Here is a 16,164-nt window from a genome sequence, read left to right as displayed (position 1 = left end):
TTCACCTTCCTCTGTCACGCTGTCCACCACCAGCTCCCGAACCAGAAAGTCGGTGCTTCCGTCGGTGCTTCCCAAACCACTGTCACTGCTGAGACCTGGCAGACCAAGAAATGCCACAATATGGACAAATTAGTGCAAGTAGACATTTTGTAGGAGTCTAACTATTTGTTCGGATTGTGGTAACTAGCACATAGTGAACTGTAATGCTAATTGTTGACAAAGTGCAACCTGGCAGCTGAGTGAGACAGTGCCATAAAGCTGAAAATATAATCAAATCTTTTTGGGCCTACTCTGCTCAGCAGTACCGCAAGACTTACTTCGTGGTCCAGATCCTGAGTGGAAGTATGAGAAAAGGGAGTCCAGCTCATCAGGACAAAAAAGGGACTCTCGTCTGGACCTAGTGGTCGCTAAAATTGGGGAAGACAAAAACAAAATCTGAAAACAAATACAAGAACAAGTTGTAGATACTAAATTATCTCGCCCAATCTTTTTTTGTCATTGTTTCAAAAATTAGATTACATGCCAATTCAATGTTTTTCCTGATTGACTAAAAACAATTAAAAACAGAAATGTTTAACAACTGTAAATTTTTCCCACCCACATTATATCCAGGGATATTTTATGCATTTCTTTTTCAAACTACTCTCAACTCTCAAATACCTATACAAGGTACAGAAGCCAATAGTGCATGTAATTTCCTTCCCTCTATCAAAAAATGCCAAAAATGAAAAAATTTAAATATTTCTGGATCTCATAACAGTATTTTGCGTTTTATTTCTTCAATTTCTAGCGCGCATTTATCAAATGGGCGTAACGTAGAATAACTGTTCAACAGGCCCGCCTCACAGTTCAGAGGTCCCGGGTTTAATTACAGCTACGCACCTCCCTGTGCGGAGTTTGCATGTTCTCCCCTTGCCTATCTCAATATTCTCCTTGCACTTTGTTTTCCTGCTACATTCCACAAATATGCCTGGCAGATTTATTGGTGACAACAAATTGTCCCTAGGAATGAATGAGTGTGTGAATGGTTGTACGTCCGTGTGCTCTGTGATTGGCTGGCAACCAGCTCAGGGTGTCCCCTGCCCACTACCAGCTGGGATGAGATCAAACACCCTCATGAACTAAGTGAGTAAAAGTGTTTTAAAAATGAATGGTCAAGTGGCCACTAGAGGACCCATACTTGTACCTATACTGGTAACGATACCTAGTATCTGTAATTGCCCAACTCGTTATAGCATTATTTGGTATCTAACTAGACAGGAAAAATCCCAATTTAAAATTTAGTGCCTTTAGTGTAATCTAACTTTCTGTTGAAGCACTGAGGTTTATTCAAAGAGGCGCAACATAATTAAGTGATAAGAAGTTTGGTGTCTACCAAGTCAACCCAAAGAGAATTGCTGAACCTTATAATTTTCCTAATTTGTTTTGAAAGTGATGCTAAACTGTGTGTGTCATAGTGGAAGTTGTTTATATGTTAGTAATCGCTGTGAAAGCGATGCTGAATTCTGTTGTTTCTTTTCCTGTATACAATATTTAGAATTATATAGAGCTAAGGTTAAATTCTTTTTTGTTTTGGCAGTGTTGGGCTATAAGGGGATGCAAGGCCTTCTCTGCTCGCCTAAAAATATCTGAATCATGTGGTGTTAATTACACTTTTCTCCATCAATACTCTTTATTTAAAGACTGATGCTGTTTTTTGTGCTTCGCTTAAACAAACCCAAAAATTAAAGTAAACATAGAAGACAGTAATTTAAAATTGCCTGTCAGCTTTCTTTCATTGCTTTTCCCCCAAGTGTACTGCTTCAGAAATACGCTTTCATATCCAAGTTTTTAACTAATCACATTTAAACATTACTTGTTGTTAGGCTCAGAAATCTGCCCATAGGCAGGCAATACGTGCAAGCGTCCCTGCAGCACAACATCACTGTGGTATCGCTGTTGATTCAGCCAATCAAATATCAAATTGCTTCAAAAGAGGATCCTAGAAGGCCAAGAGAAACGTGACAGCTTTCATAAACATAAGGGGTGGGAATTCACCAAGATGATTGCGCTGTGAAGCTACTGCACAAGCAAATACAGTACATTCAGCGTGTCCACTACTTCTGTCGAACAGACATTTTCAGCCCTAAAAAAAATAAAAACTTCTGCCAGAAATACAACAGGACAAGGTTGACTTTCAGCATTAGCTTTGATGGCGATAGAAAATAACTTTTGGACGAAAATGAAATGCACTGATAATTTGTTCGACAGAGCAATCCAAAAATCTTCGGAGAAAATACAGGATGAAAGGTTTTATTTCTAAATAAAAACATTTTGGGTTGAGTAAAATGTGGCTATATGCATAAATCATATTGCAATTTTATCAGGCTATTATTGATGTTTTTTGAAATATTGCAGCTGTATATGCAATAAAGGTTTTTTATCCATAAAACATTTATTGAGGGCAGCACGGCAGTGAAGTGGTTAGCGCGTGTGCGGCACAGTTCTGAGGTCATGAGATCGAACCTCCTGTGCAGAGTTTGTATGTTCTCCCCGTGCTTGCTTGGGCTTCCTCCGGGCACTCCGGTTTCCTCGCACATTCCAAAAAGACGCATGTTAGCTTAATTGGCCAGTCCAAATTGTCTCTAGGTGTGAATGAGCAAGCGAATTGTCTGTCCCTGTGTGCCCTGCAACTGGGTGGCAACCAGCCTACTGCCCGAAGATAGCTGGGATGGGCATCAGCACCTCCGCGACCCTACTGAGGAGAAATGGTGTAGATAATGGATGGATGGTTGCATTTTTATTGAGGGTTGGATTGATTTAGGGTAGTAATGACTTGGAAAAAAAAGCAGAAAATAAACAAAAACAAAGGTGAAAAAAAAAAAAAACTGTGAATAGAGAAAACAAAAAAGACAGGTTTTAGGGGACCCCTCATCAGTTTATTACTAATAATGTACCATTGTGCACAAAATGATTTAGTAATTAAGAAAAAATCTCTTCTACTAAATTATAGTAGCATTTGTTTTTTCATTCTATCACAAGAAGTCGTGTTGTGCAACTCATTTCAACTATTTCATACTACGCAACTTTAATGTCAACTTCAAGAATATCAGTACCTCTAAAAAACACACAAAATTAAATTATTTCAAAATACTGACTACAGTGCAACAACATCAAAAAACTATGTAATACAAGAATAAACTTTACATTTGTTATGTAAAACAAATTGAATAAAAAAGACAGAGAACATAAAATATTTACAGATGTACAACAATTTTAACCTTTTGTATATTCAGCAAATACAAAAAAATGGGTCGTTCGGAAAGAAACTGGCTCAAATAGGCGGTTTGTTCTAACCCTAACGACACATCAATAATTCAGACTAGAGTGAAGGCGTAGGTGTAAACTTAAGGTCCGTCGCCGAGTTTTGGTTATTCAAATAAACCCAGGAGTGACAAACAAGCTGAAGCTCACACATTTTTTGGTAAGTACAAGTGAGAGAAAGTGGGAAGAAATACAATTGTACTCAATATATTGTTAGTTTAGTGTCCAGAAAGTTCCAAAAGTCATCCAGTCTAACTGGCATAACATGCTGATGATTGGCAATTACCTGAAGAGAGGCTAGATGGCGAAGTGCTCCGGAGCTCCTGTCTGTACCTCTGCCATGTCTTCGGTACTGTGGTAGCGCTATGATGCCTGCGGCACTTCTGGACGTTCTTGCGCCGTGTCAGCTTCATGTCGCTGGTGATGAGACTCGGCAAAGCGCTCAGCTTCTTCACAAACTTTTTCTCCACGTACTTTGCTTTAATCCAGGCCTCTTTTTCCTGCCTGAGGAACCACAACAATAAGATAAGCATGTCCAAATAAAACAGTAAAAAAATGGTTTATTTATTGTTATTCGATTTGAAGGGCCTGTCAAAATCAAAAGTTATAACTAAAAAGCTGATACCAGAAATATACCTGCAGCTGGCCGCTGTCGCTTTCCTCACACCTTGTCCTTCTTGATACGAGCCTTCGTAGATGTGCTTGACAACACCGTTGCCCAACTCGCACATCAGCTGTGAGAAAAAGCGGGCATCAACCATCGCCAGACAACTTTTTTCACATTAAATAGTTATCAATGATAAAATAATTTACACTGATTATCAAATTCATCACACACGTTTTAGAATTGATCAATCATGAAAATACCTTACGGAATATAATTGCTCTTAATTGAAAGAATTTCAGCTTGTGAATAGTAAACTTTCATCAATTTGTATGATGTTCCTTATAAAAGACTGATTAATCTTTGTTTACATCAAAATAATATTCCACAAAGCCAGAACAAAAAGTTATAGGTCAAAATTTGATCATTTGACTTTTTTTCAAAAATCAATTGTATTGGTCAGTCCCCACAGGCGTTAATTAGCTCCAGTTTTGAGCACGGAGGTTTGGGTGCAGGCTATTTTCTATTTATTTTGGAAGTGAAGTGATTTTTTTATTATATGCCTAACCAATCCTTAAATAATTATTTATTTAAGTTCTTTTTGAACTGAAGATAAACTAAAACGAAAAAAATGCAGAAGAATTAAAACATAACATTTATTTTATTTTGAAATGTTACTTTATAGAATACAAGGAAATCTATATGAAAAAAATGTAGGTTTGTCCAAATCCTCTACAAAATACTTGAAAGATTAATTATATTTTAAGTTAATTGTTTGTTTGAGTTCCCTGCGACTGGCTGGCAACCAGTTCAGGGTGTCCCCTGCCCACTGCCCGAAGATAGCTGGGATGGGCTCCAGCACCCCCGCCACCCTACTGAAGATAGATAGATAGATAGATACTTTATTCATCCCCTAAGGGAAATTCACATTTCCAGCAGCATCCCTGAGCTGAGAACAGTACAATAATAAAGCCAAAAGAATACAATATACAAATACCCAGTGTGACGTGCAAATGCCCACTGTAGCGTGTTATATAGAGTAACTAAATAGTGCTACACAGAATACATATTGCAGTAAGATTCGGTAATATCCAATGTAGGTGGTGTGGTTTAATGTGGGCCTTTAGCGGTGCAGATAATGGATGGATGGATGTTTGTTTGAGCCCTTGATATTTTTCAAAGCAAAAAAACGTATTTTGCTTTGCTTTTCCAAAACAAAGTTATAGCGAAACTTAGAATTGAAGCAAAAATTAAAATACTGAATTTAATCAGAAGATTATTTTACCTATAGCAAAGTATTCAAACAACACGATACAAATGTGGTAGACTGGCATTGGTTATGCAAGCAGTTTTCCGGTTAGTGTTGTTGAAAGATGCTGGATGCTGATTGTTTCACCTTTAATAACTCTGGTTCCCACGAGTCCAGTGTGAGCGATCGCACCTTAGAGCAGTGAACGCCGAGACTTCTGCGAGAAGACACAATGTTACAATTCAGTGAAACAAGTTGATGGCAGTGACAAAAGACTTCATCACTAGAAAATAGAACCTCAGCAGGATTCTGATGCTAATGTTATGTTAATTTCCTCACGTTCCAGGCACATAGCCACCAGTATCCAGGCAATGGGCGGTGCCATGTTGATGACTGTGACACATGAACATGAATATTCAAGTACTAGCAAGGACTTCAAATGTGATATAATCCTTTTGAGAGCCTTCTAGCCAGTGAAGTGTGAAATTAAATGTTCAAGTACAGTAAGACCTCGGTTATCGCGGTTAATGGGGACCAAAACCACCCGCGATAAGTGAAAATCCGCGAAGTAGCGGCGCACCTTCATAAAAAAAAAAAAAAAAAAAAAAAAAAAAAGTTATTTTTATTTTATTTTTTAATTATTATTTTTAGACCCGGTTAATGGGAACCAAAACCACCCGCAAAAACTGAAAATCTGCGAAGTAGCAACGCCACTTCAAAAAGAAAAAAAAAGAAAAAATTATTTTTCTTTTTAATTGTTATTTTTTTAGACCCGTTTAATGGGGAGCAAAACCACCCGCAAAAAGTAAAAATCTGCGAAGTAGCGACGCGGGTACTTTCGGGACAGGCCGGCCTGTCGGAAGCGCAGAATCCTCCCCCCCGCGTGAGGGGGGGGGGGATTTTGTACGGGAGTCGGAGTTGGGCACAACACCGGCGCGCGGTTTTGGTGCGGCTTCCGCTTCACCGCCCCTAACCCCACATGGTCCCCCCAACCCCTTTTCCCCGCGGCCCTGTCCGGCGGCCGGAGCCATCGAGGGCCGTGTAGCGCCATGTAGAGCCATCGCGGCCCGAGCTGGAGACGTGACGTTGGTGACTTTTTCATCCGCGTTAACAAATGCATTTTGTACAATACGATCGCGCTTTATTGTTTAAATAAACGCGTTATATAGACTACGATCGCCCAATTATTTTATTTAGCTCGCTTTATGGTTTCAATAAGCGTATTATATAGAATACGATCGCTTTTGTCGGAAGCGCAGCAGAATGCGCGTTCACGCGAGGGGGGGAGGATTCTGTACGGGAGTCGGATTTGGGCACAACACCGGGAAACGAGAACGGGTCCGGACCAGTGTGTGAAGTGCCTCCATTTTAAAGACTAGGGTCGTCGGCCGAGGGGGATTTCCGCAAAAAGTGAAAATCTGCAAAGTAGCGACGCCCCTTCAAAAAAAAAAAAAAAAAAACTTCTTTTTTTTTTTTTTACCATTACAGACCGCGAAGCTCTGAATCCGCGAACGTCGAACCGCGAAGTAGCGAGGTCCCACTGTAATTTCAAATCTACTGGCCTCCCTGGTTTGGGTTTGCATGTTCTCACAGTGCCCGAGTGATTTTCTTTAGGCACTCTGGTTTACTCCAACCTTCCAAAAAGATGCATGGCAGGTTCATTGGTGACTCCAAAATTTCCCTTGGTATGAATATGTTTGTGAATGGTTGTACAGTGCCGTGAAAAAGTATTTGCCCCCTACCTGAATTCTGTGTTTTTGCATATTTCTCACTCACAATAGTTTAAGATCATCAAACAAACCTTATTATTACTACAGCTTTGAAATTTGTATTACATTTATCAATGCACAAAAAAAAGCTAAGCCTGGGAAAAAGTAATTGCCCAATCAAACTCAAGCGCATTTTGATCATGCAGCAGGACAACAATCTGAAACACACCAGGAAGTCCACCTCTAAATGGCTGAAAAACAAAACAAAATGAAGGTTCTTAAATCCAAATGAGATAGTGTTGTGTGAACTTAAACAGTTCACACTAGAAACCCCTTCAAAATGACAAATTTGAAAACATTTTGCAAAGAAAAGTGGGCAAAAATTTCTCCATAGTATTGTGAAAGAATCATGACCAATCATCGTAAATGTTTAATTTCTATTATTGCTGCCAAATGTTGTCCAACTCGCTATTAGGTTCAAGGGAATATTACTTTTTCACAAAGGGCCTGATAGGTTTTGATTTCGTTGTGCCTTAATAAATGGAGTCCACATTTCAAAACTGCATTTTGTATTCTCATGGGTTGTCTCTGTGTCACTTTAAAATTGGTTTGACGATCTGAAACATTTCCGAGTGATAAATATGCAAAAAAGACAGAAAGCAGGAAATAATTCTTCACGGCAGTGAACGTGCCCTGTGATTAGCTCGCAATCAGTCCAGGGTGTAACCTGCACACTGACAGATGTCAGCTGGGATGGTCTCCAGCATCCCGCAACCCTACTAAGGAGAAGCGGTTCAGAAAATGAATGAAATAAATGAATAGTATCCTTAAACCATGACTTGGTTGTTGGTGGGTGAATCTTTTCCATGTTAGAATAGTGTATCATAACCAAAATAAAGGAGTAGCTGTGTGATTTCTTGTACAGCTTAGTCATCGATAACATTTTCTTTCTATTGGCTTAGCAATATCTAGTTTGGATGAAGCAATTGGCCGCCATTTTCTATATTTTGATTTACGTTTTTAACTGTGAAAAACTAAAAATATTCATAATGTCTCAAAAAAGACCTGTGGATCCCGGAGCACTCGATGCAGAGCAAGATTCCCAAATTGATGGACGCCCAACGAGGATCGGCTTGACCGCAGTCACAACAGTGTTGGTTGCCAGGCAGGCACAAAATCCTTTGCATGATGCCCTCGCCACGCTCTACATGCTCTCGCGGTTCGCTTGCAGAGTCAACGCTGCTGGTAGATGGCGAGGCTGCTCGGTTCAGTTTCTGTACAAAACAGAATACACAAAAACTTACAGAGCACTGGTTTATTGACAAACTAATGTTGATTATTGAGGAGACAAAGTGTGTGAAAGGATGCAATACAGTCGACCTCTACATAGCCACCAGGCACCCTCTAAAAATAGTTGGGTCAAAATAATCCAAATTAGGACAAGACAGGACCGATAAACTACTGAGCTTGGCTCTAAATGACTAAATGCTTTTTCCATCCAGTATTAGGGTTGATTTAGCCCTTCTCCTGGAGTTTTGTTGCAAAAAAATACCTGGAAAATAGAATTGTTTTATTAAAAATGAACTGGAAAACTTTCCAAAATAAAAGTGTGTCATTTGGGTTAAAAAAACACAACAATTTTCAGTTGTCATCTTGCTTAAAACCCCTGTGTGTAATATGATACCACTAGAAGGCACTGTTGTCTAATGTGAACGAAAACCAGTGCAACAAATCACTTTGTAGCAGCAAGATGCCAGACAAACGTGGTGGCTACCTCTAGGTAGGGATTCCACTTTGTAAAAGAAATACACTTTTCTTGACCAATGATTGTTTATAAAAAGTGACATTAAAATGATAGTTCACGTATTTTTGCAAAGTATTCAAATCAATAAATCTTTACCGAATGAACGTTTTTGTACCACTACCAGGCACTAAATGTTACACACAGTCCCTTTAAAGGCGCAAGACGGAACTTTTTTTACCCGTGCCTGTCAACTCTGGCTTGTGTCATCATTGCAGCCTCTGTCAACCTACTTCCTGATGCATGTGCAAGTACGAGAATTTTTTAGACGCGCATAATAAACTTCTTTCTTGGGCTTTGGATTGGCGTTTGGACTGTCAAAATTTTCATGCTACACCAGCAAATAGAAACATAAAACAACTGCGGGGACGAGCATGCAGTCACTCTGTAGTCCCTCCCCAGAATCCTTCTACCGAATGTGTAAAAAAAAGCATAGGGGCTCTTTGAAATCAGTTGGGAATTATTAACACACTGGCATCTATAAATCAAACTATTTGCCTTGTTTTTTAATTATGCTAACATTTTTTGTTTATGGTTTTTGGAGGCTATTTTTACCACCTCTTCTATATCCTTTTTTTGGTGTGTTAAATTTGGGTGTCAGCTGTTGAGTAACTGCGAGGGTGAAAAGAGTGTAAATATACTGGCCTCGCTGCGGAGGCTGTCAGGACTTTCCCTGTATGCCGAGGCGATGCTGGCTTGGACCGCCCGAATCCAAGCTTGTCTCAGCTTTTCCGACTCAGCTTGAAGCATGCAGCTCCTGATGGACACAGCACGGGAACAAGAGGAAGTGTGACGCTAAGAAATATAATCTTGTCTCTCATGAAAATGCAGGCATGCCAGAGAGTAAAATGTAAAGTTGTGATTGTAAAAGAAAAAACGCTGTCATTTGTAATCTGTTTTCATAGCTCAGGGAACAAAAATTCTTACTTGGTTGGGGAAACCACCTCAAAGCAGAACCTCCTTTCAATGTCTTCACAGGGTTTGACGGAACACAGACGCAAGTCTTCCACCACCACCGTTAGAGTGTCCTGTCCAGCCACAAAACGCATCGTGAGAAACGGCCATGTTTGGCAGGATTAAAAATGTAAAGATGTGCTTGCCTTGAACTTCTTCTGATAAACAAGCTGGCTGCTCTGAATGGAGAACCAGCGTCTGGGAAGCATGAAGTAAATTTTACACCACTTACAGAGGGGGACTCTGCGGTCTTTTGTCCCACCTGTTCCAAGTCTTGAAGGCATTGCTGGCCCTCTTGAACAAGTATCCTTCCATAACCACCCCGTTGGGAGAATCCACATTGAACTCAACTTTGGAGTCTTCATAAGCAAAGTCCTGCCAAAAGCAAGGAAGAAAACAACTCAAGAAAGAAAAAAGAGGAATGTATTCTGTGAATTGTCATCATTTCCATCCTGTGACTGAGAGGTGAAATTCAGACTTAAAAAACTTAGGGAGAACTTACCTGCATGAGAGTCTGAGAGCAGAAGTGAAGACAAGGAGAGAGAAAAAACAATATGAGAAGCAATTTGGAGGAACGTTATCTTTTTTAAATCAAAAACTTGTACATCTTAAGTCAATACAGAATTTCACATTAAACTAGTGCGTTTGAGTTTGCCATGGATAAAGATTTCTTTCATTTGTTCAAAGGGGAGAAAGAAAGACAGATCGATCTTTGTTTTCCTTAAAGGGAATATTGGTTTCACACACCTGCCAGATAAACACAAAACAAGGACAAATATGAACAATACAAATAACATTACACATGCAAATGACTGGATAAGATTGTTAAGTGAAGCAATAGCGGAAGGGATTAAGCTTTTATTGAAGCATACTCGCTTCCACCCCAGAGTTCTGTACCTTCGGCCCGGGGCCAACAAGCAAAAGTGATTAAATATTGGATGATCTGAGTCTCTAGTAGTTGTCCTGGCCATACGTATGATGGGTTATTGTTGAGGTGTGGGAGGTCCGTGATGGGCAGATTGATGATTTTGGAGAATGTACGGGTAACCTTAGCGAGTGTTTCTGTTTGTATTGGAGAGCATATTGAAATAACAGGGGGAGCAGTAAAGAAGGATGAGTTAAATGATTCTTGTGTATAACAGTAAAAGAAGATGTGGAGTGACAAGAGAGAGCACGGAGTTTGCGGAGGATGTGGTGGTGTCTTTGCTGGGAACACTTATGGACATCACTGACATGTTGTTTGAGGGTGAGTTTATTGCCCAGTGTGAGTCCCAAATATTTAAAGTGAGTGACACATTCAACTGTTATTTTGTTTATAGTAGTAAATGCCATATCCAGGGGATGTTGTTGGGTGTGGATGAGTACAGGAATTCCTTTGTCTTGCCTACATTCAGATGACAACCTAGTGGTAAGCAGTTATAGTTATTGTCCTAGAGGAGTCCGAGAATGGCAGTCTCGTCAGAATATTTTAAGTATTAGTATTTAGTAACAGGGGTGGGGCTTGTGCAGTCATTGGTGTAGTGGGTGAACAGAAAGGAGCTGAGTACACATCCCTGTGGGGCTCCGGTGTTCGTGGTTATGGAAGATAAGGTGACTGAAGTAATTCTGGCGGCCTGTGGTCTGTTATGGGACTTTCTAAATCCAAATAAAAAAGTCAAGTAGGAAATGAGTTTCCTACAGTATAAACATTTTATTAGTTAGTTTAATGATGTGATGTTTGTTTAAACATTTATGAAAAAAATAAACATCTAAAATTACATTTATAATTAGAGATATAATGATATCCCGAAATGTTTGGAATAAAAATCATGATATGAGATAACAACATAACAATTATCCAAATATTGTGAGTTTTTCACTCATAATAAATATATATATATATATATATATACATATATATATATATATATGGGAAAAAATAATGTAGTACCATCGTTATGTGCTTTTAATAGCTTTGCAGGGCCAAGTCTTTTGGCACAGTTATGTGTTAGGCTGAAGCGAGATAAAAACATTTATAAATACAAATACCTGCTGGTATGATGTCTATCTGAGAATCAACCGTGGTGGCAAAATGGTCCTGGGCAAAATTGAACTGAACTAATTAACAGCCACTTGAGGGTGCTTAGAACCATAAAACAGAATTTAAATAACAACAACATATTATGGATATTTATTCATTGTGAAATCACAACGCTTTCTTTTTGGTTTAATCCCTTATAAAACAAAACTAAAAATAGATAGATAGATAGATAGATAGATACTTTATTCATCCCCATAGGGAAATTCACACTTCCAGCAGTCTCCCTTGTTGTTTATTAACAGATTAACATGATGCCCTCGGGGTGCTTGTTGTGTTCGTGTGCAAAGATCATAGTGGAACCAGCAACCATCTAATAGCTAAAAGGCACCTCCCATGTCTGGCCTCCATCTTACCACATGAAAAGGACAGTGCAATGTTTACGATAAGTATCAACTCACCCTTTGTTGGATCGTTGCGTGTTTGTGCTCCAGTTCTCTCTTCTCCATGGCCGAGTTGATCACCAACTGATCCAACTAAAAGAAAGGAAGAGCGACTCAAAGTAACAAACCTAAATTGTTTTTAATCAAACCTCACTGAAATTAGCTTTTTGATAGTCACTATTCGCCGAGGTCTTCTCAACTTTTGGACTAATATGGCTTTTTGTACTATAACAGTCCCTTATGTGAAAAAGTAAGAATACGCAGAAAAGGCCAAGATTGCATTTTCACTTTTGGAGGGAGTACTTTATTATCCAACCTTTGAACAACACAAGACAACACAATTTCGGCATTAGAGTAATTTGCTCACCTCCGCCGCCAATTTTTTCATGTAAGGATCCACGTCGTCTAGGCGCTTAAAGCCTTGTTGGAACAAGGAGTACTGGGCACACATGAAGGACAGCATCTGGAGCGTGGAGGGGGGAAAATAACGTTACTGTATACACAAAAGTATATCAATGCAATGTAATCTCTGCACAGAATTTAAACAACACTCACTGCGTCCAGAATCTCAAATTTCTTCTTGGCCTGGAGGACATTGATCTGCATGGAGAAGACAGGCAATGATTTGTTATCATTCTTAGGAACAGTTTCGTTGCTTGTGAATAAATCCTTTTGTAACAATTTAAGACCGTCAACATTCTAAAAAGAGACAGGCAGGGGAGACTAGCATATGCAGTAGATACGATGATTCTTGTGGAACCATGGCTTTAAAAGGCGATAGACATGACTCTCTCCATGGCATGACATTAAATATAAACATTCTTTATGAGTTTGAGCATCTACTGGGAGTGCAGAATTATTAGGCAAATGAGTATTTTGACCACATCATCCTCTTTATGCATGTTGTCTTACTCCAAGCTGTATAGGCTCGAAAGCCTACTACCAATTAAGCATATCAGGTGATGTGCATCTCTGTAATGAGAAGGGGTGTGGTCTAATGACATCAACACCCTATATCAGGTGTGCATAATTATTAGGCAACTTCCTTTCCTTTGGCAAAATGGGTCAGAAGAGGGACTTGACAGGCTCTGAAAAGTCAAAAATAGTGAGATATCTTGCAGAGGGATGCAGCACTCTTAAAATTGCCAAGCTTCTGAAGCGTGATCATCGAACAATCAAGCGTTACATTCAAAATAGTCAACAGGGTCGCAAGAAGCGTGTAGAAAAACCAAGGCGCAAAATAACTGCCCGTGAACTGAGAAAAGTCTAGCGTACAGCTGCCAAGATGCCACTTGCCACCAGTTTTGCCATATTTCAGAGCTGCAACATCACTGGAGTGCCCAAAAGCACAACGTGTGCAATACTCAGAGACATGGCCAAGGTAAGAAAGGCTGAAAAACGACCACCACTGAACAAGACACACAAGCTGAAACGTCAAGACTGGGCCAAGAAAAATCTCAAGACGGATTTTTCTAAGGTTTTATGGACTGATGAAATGAGAGTGAGTCTTGATGGGCCAGATGGATGGGCCCGTGGCTGGATCGGTAAAGGGCAGAGAGCTCCAGTCCGCCTCAGACGCCAGCAAGGTGGAGGTGGGGTACTGGTATTGTCTGGTATCATCAAAGATGAGCTTGTGGGGCCTTTTCGGGTTGAGGATGGACTCAAGCTCAACTCCCAGTCCTACTGTCAGTTTCTGGAAGACACCTTCTTCAAGCAGTGGTACAGGAAGAAGTCCGCATCCTTCAAGAAAAACATGATTTTCATGCAGGACAACGCTCCATCACACGCATCCAAGTACTCCACAGCGTGGCTGGCAAGAAAGGGTCTAAAAGAAGAAAAACTAATGACATGGCCTCCTTGTTCACCTGATCTGAACCCCATAGAGAACCTGTGGTCCCTCATCAAATGTGAGATTTACAAGGAGGGAAAACAGTACACCTCTCTGAACAGTGTCTGGGAGGCTGTGGTTGCTGCTGCACGCAATGTTGATCGTGAAAAGATCAAAGCACTGACAGAATCCATGGATGGCAGGCTTTTGAGTGTCCTTGCAAAGAAAGGTGGCTATATTGGTCACTGATTTGTTTTTGTTTTGTTTTTGAATGTCAGAAATGTATATTTGTGAATGTTGAGCTGTTATATTGGTTTCCCTGATGAAAATAAATAATTGAAATGGGTATACATTTGTTTTTTGTTAAGTTGCCTAATAATTATGCACAGTAATAGTCACCTGCACACACAGATATCCTCCTAAAATAGCTAAAACTAAAAAAGCCCCACTCCAACTTCCAAAATATTCAGCTTTGATATTAATGAGACTTTTGGGTTCATTAAGAACATGGTTGTTATTCAATAATAAAATTAATCCTCAAAAATACAACTTGCCTAATAATTCTGCACTCCCTGTAGAAAAGAGCTGTACGCTATATAGATGTGCAATAATGGAGGTGGAAAATGTACAAACAAACAACAGGAAGACATAGCCATAAAATCCAAACCTTTCAGTAAATTGGCTTTAAAGGTACATTTACACATACATCTACCCTTTCTAACTTAATCATCTTAGAGAGATGCTCACCTGCAGAACATAGTCCAAGGCCAGGTGTCGGAAGCACTTTCGCGCTATGCTGAGTGCGCAAGTGGCTTCCTCCACTTCTTGGGCCTTGTTCCTGGGAGCCTGCGCATTTTTCACCTGTGCAATCTCCATGTCTTCACGCACACGTTCAAAGTGCTTCTTGGTTTCCTTAAACTTCCGGACATCCCTGAAATAAGATATGAACCATACTTGATTTAGAGGTAATGTGTAAAACCTTACCATTGGTTGCATAGGATAGCCTGCCAGCATCTAGTTTTCATACGTGAAATAAAATAGTTAAGTAAAGTGTGAGGTACATCCCCTAAAAGAAAACTTTGGGCAAAATCACTTTTTTATCAGAATAAAGTTTAGATTTACTTAATGACATTTATTATTTATTTATTTTTAGAATTTGTAATTTTGAAAATTATGGGAAAGTATTTTACCCTATCCTTATTTTCATTCCAAGATTTTACTTTTGTGACCAGTTTGTTTTGTTTTATTTTTGGACACCTGCAAAGATTTCACAGAATGCCAGTTTGTTATTTTGACCATTTTTGCCCACTGTTGGTGGTTGTATTGAACATTGTATAAATGTTGCTATTAACCAATCATGTTGCTGTTCTTTGCTTTCCACACCCTTAAGGGGGATCTGCTTTTAATATAGGAGATGTAATAAAATGAAAGGGCTTGGGTCTTTAGAAAAGGTTGGGCTTTCTTATCTGGAGGTTTCTCTCCCTGTCCATCATGGAAGTTTAAAATCCATTGATGTCTTCTCTCCTTTTTTGAGTGTCTACTAACCTTTTAACTCAACTTTTTGAGCTGAAATCAAGGTTCTACTCGCCTAATTGTTGGGAAACCCACTAAACTCATTGAGCAACGGATCTCTGTGCCGCTCTACATGAGACAGGTCCTACCGCTCCACCAGCAGTAATATCATAGTTTTATAAATGGATGAATGAATGAAAATTTTATTTCAAACATGAAAATAAAAACAGGACAAAAATAATGAGTCAACAACCGTGTTGCAACTACAGTATTAACTTTTTTAATCATTGGGAAGAAAATGCCTAACTTGGCACCTAAAATATAACAGGATGTACAACTACTAATTAAATTTTAAATACTGAACTCACTCTTTGACAAAGTGCTGCAACTGCTGCTTGACGGAATGCTGAGCTTGATCAAACAAAATCTGCGGGAGAAAAGATATAAATACAGTATATCAGTCATAAAGCAATGGCAAGGCACTTTACATATATACTTGTGGATACTAAATAAATACATACTTGAATAATTAAATCATATCCACAAAAAAAGTTAAAAAATCTAGTGATCTATTAAACCAACAAAATGTAGTGGTGTAAAAACAGCATTTTACCAAAGTAGAATCTTAAATTATATCAAAGAACAAAATATTGGCCATGAGCTTTTGATTAATTTTGAAGGTAATGCTGTTTAAAGGCACAGTGTATAATATTTGGTGCCTCCTAGTGGTACAAAAAAACTTTC

At 39.2% G+C, this 16,164-nt stretch overlaps 1 protein-coding gene across 1 annotated transcript in view; it reads right to left on the bottom strand.

Moving 5' to 3' along the window:
• LOC148369203 (arf-GAP with coiled-coil, ANK repeat and PH domain-containing protein 3-like) overlaps positions 1-16,164 on the bottom strand; it is a 38,885-nt gene that overhangs the window by 3,821 nt on the left and 18,900 nt on the right. Inside the window, exons 5-20 of the mRNA XM_088331137.1 lie at positions 15,789-15,847; positions 14,656-14,839; positions 12,636-12,680; positions 12,448-12,543; positions 12,099-12,173; positions 10,123-10,134; positions 9,883-9,995; positions 9,767-9,818; positions 9,594-9,694; positions 9,312-9,423; positions 7,931-8,139; positions 5,304-5,373; positions 3,940-4,037; positions 3,590-3,807; positions 318-407; positions 6-95 (exon numbers count right to left, since the gene is read on the bottom strand). Coding sequence (XP_088187263.1) covers positions 6-95; positions 318-407; positions 3,590-3,807; positions 3,940-4,037; positions 5,304-5,373; positions 7,931-8,139; positions 9,312-9,423; positions 9,594-9,694; positions 9,767-9,818; positions 9,883-9,995; positions 10,123-10,134; positions 12,099-12,173; positions 12,448-12,543; positions 12,636-12,680; positions 14,656-14,839; positions 15,789-15,847 — 1,624 coding nt within the window. The remainder of the gene's footprint in view (positions 1-5; positions 96-317; positions 408-3,589; positions 3,808-3,939; positions 4,038-5,303; positions 5,374-7,930; positions 8,140-9,311; positions 9,424-9,593; positions 9,695-9,766; positions 9,819-9,882; positions 9,996-10,122; positions 10,135-12,098; positions 12,174-12,447; positions 12,544-12,635; positions 12,681-14,655; positions 14,840-15,788; positions 15,848-16,164) is intronic.

This window comes from Urocampus carinirostris, chromosome 3 (genome assembly GCF_059441175.1).
Source record: "Urocampus carinirostris isolate Australia breed hairy pipefish chromosome 3, RoL_Ucar_1.0, whole genome shotgun sequence".
Taxonomy (NCBI): Eukaryota; Metazoa; Chordata; class Actinopteri; order Syngnathiformes; family Syngnathidae; genus Urocampus; species Urocampus carinirostris.
The sequence above is the reverse complement of the archived record's forward strand: the minus strand, read 5'-3'. Positions and strand labels throughout refer to the sequence as shown.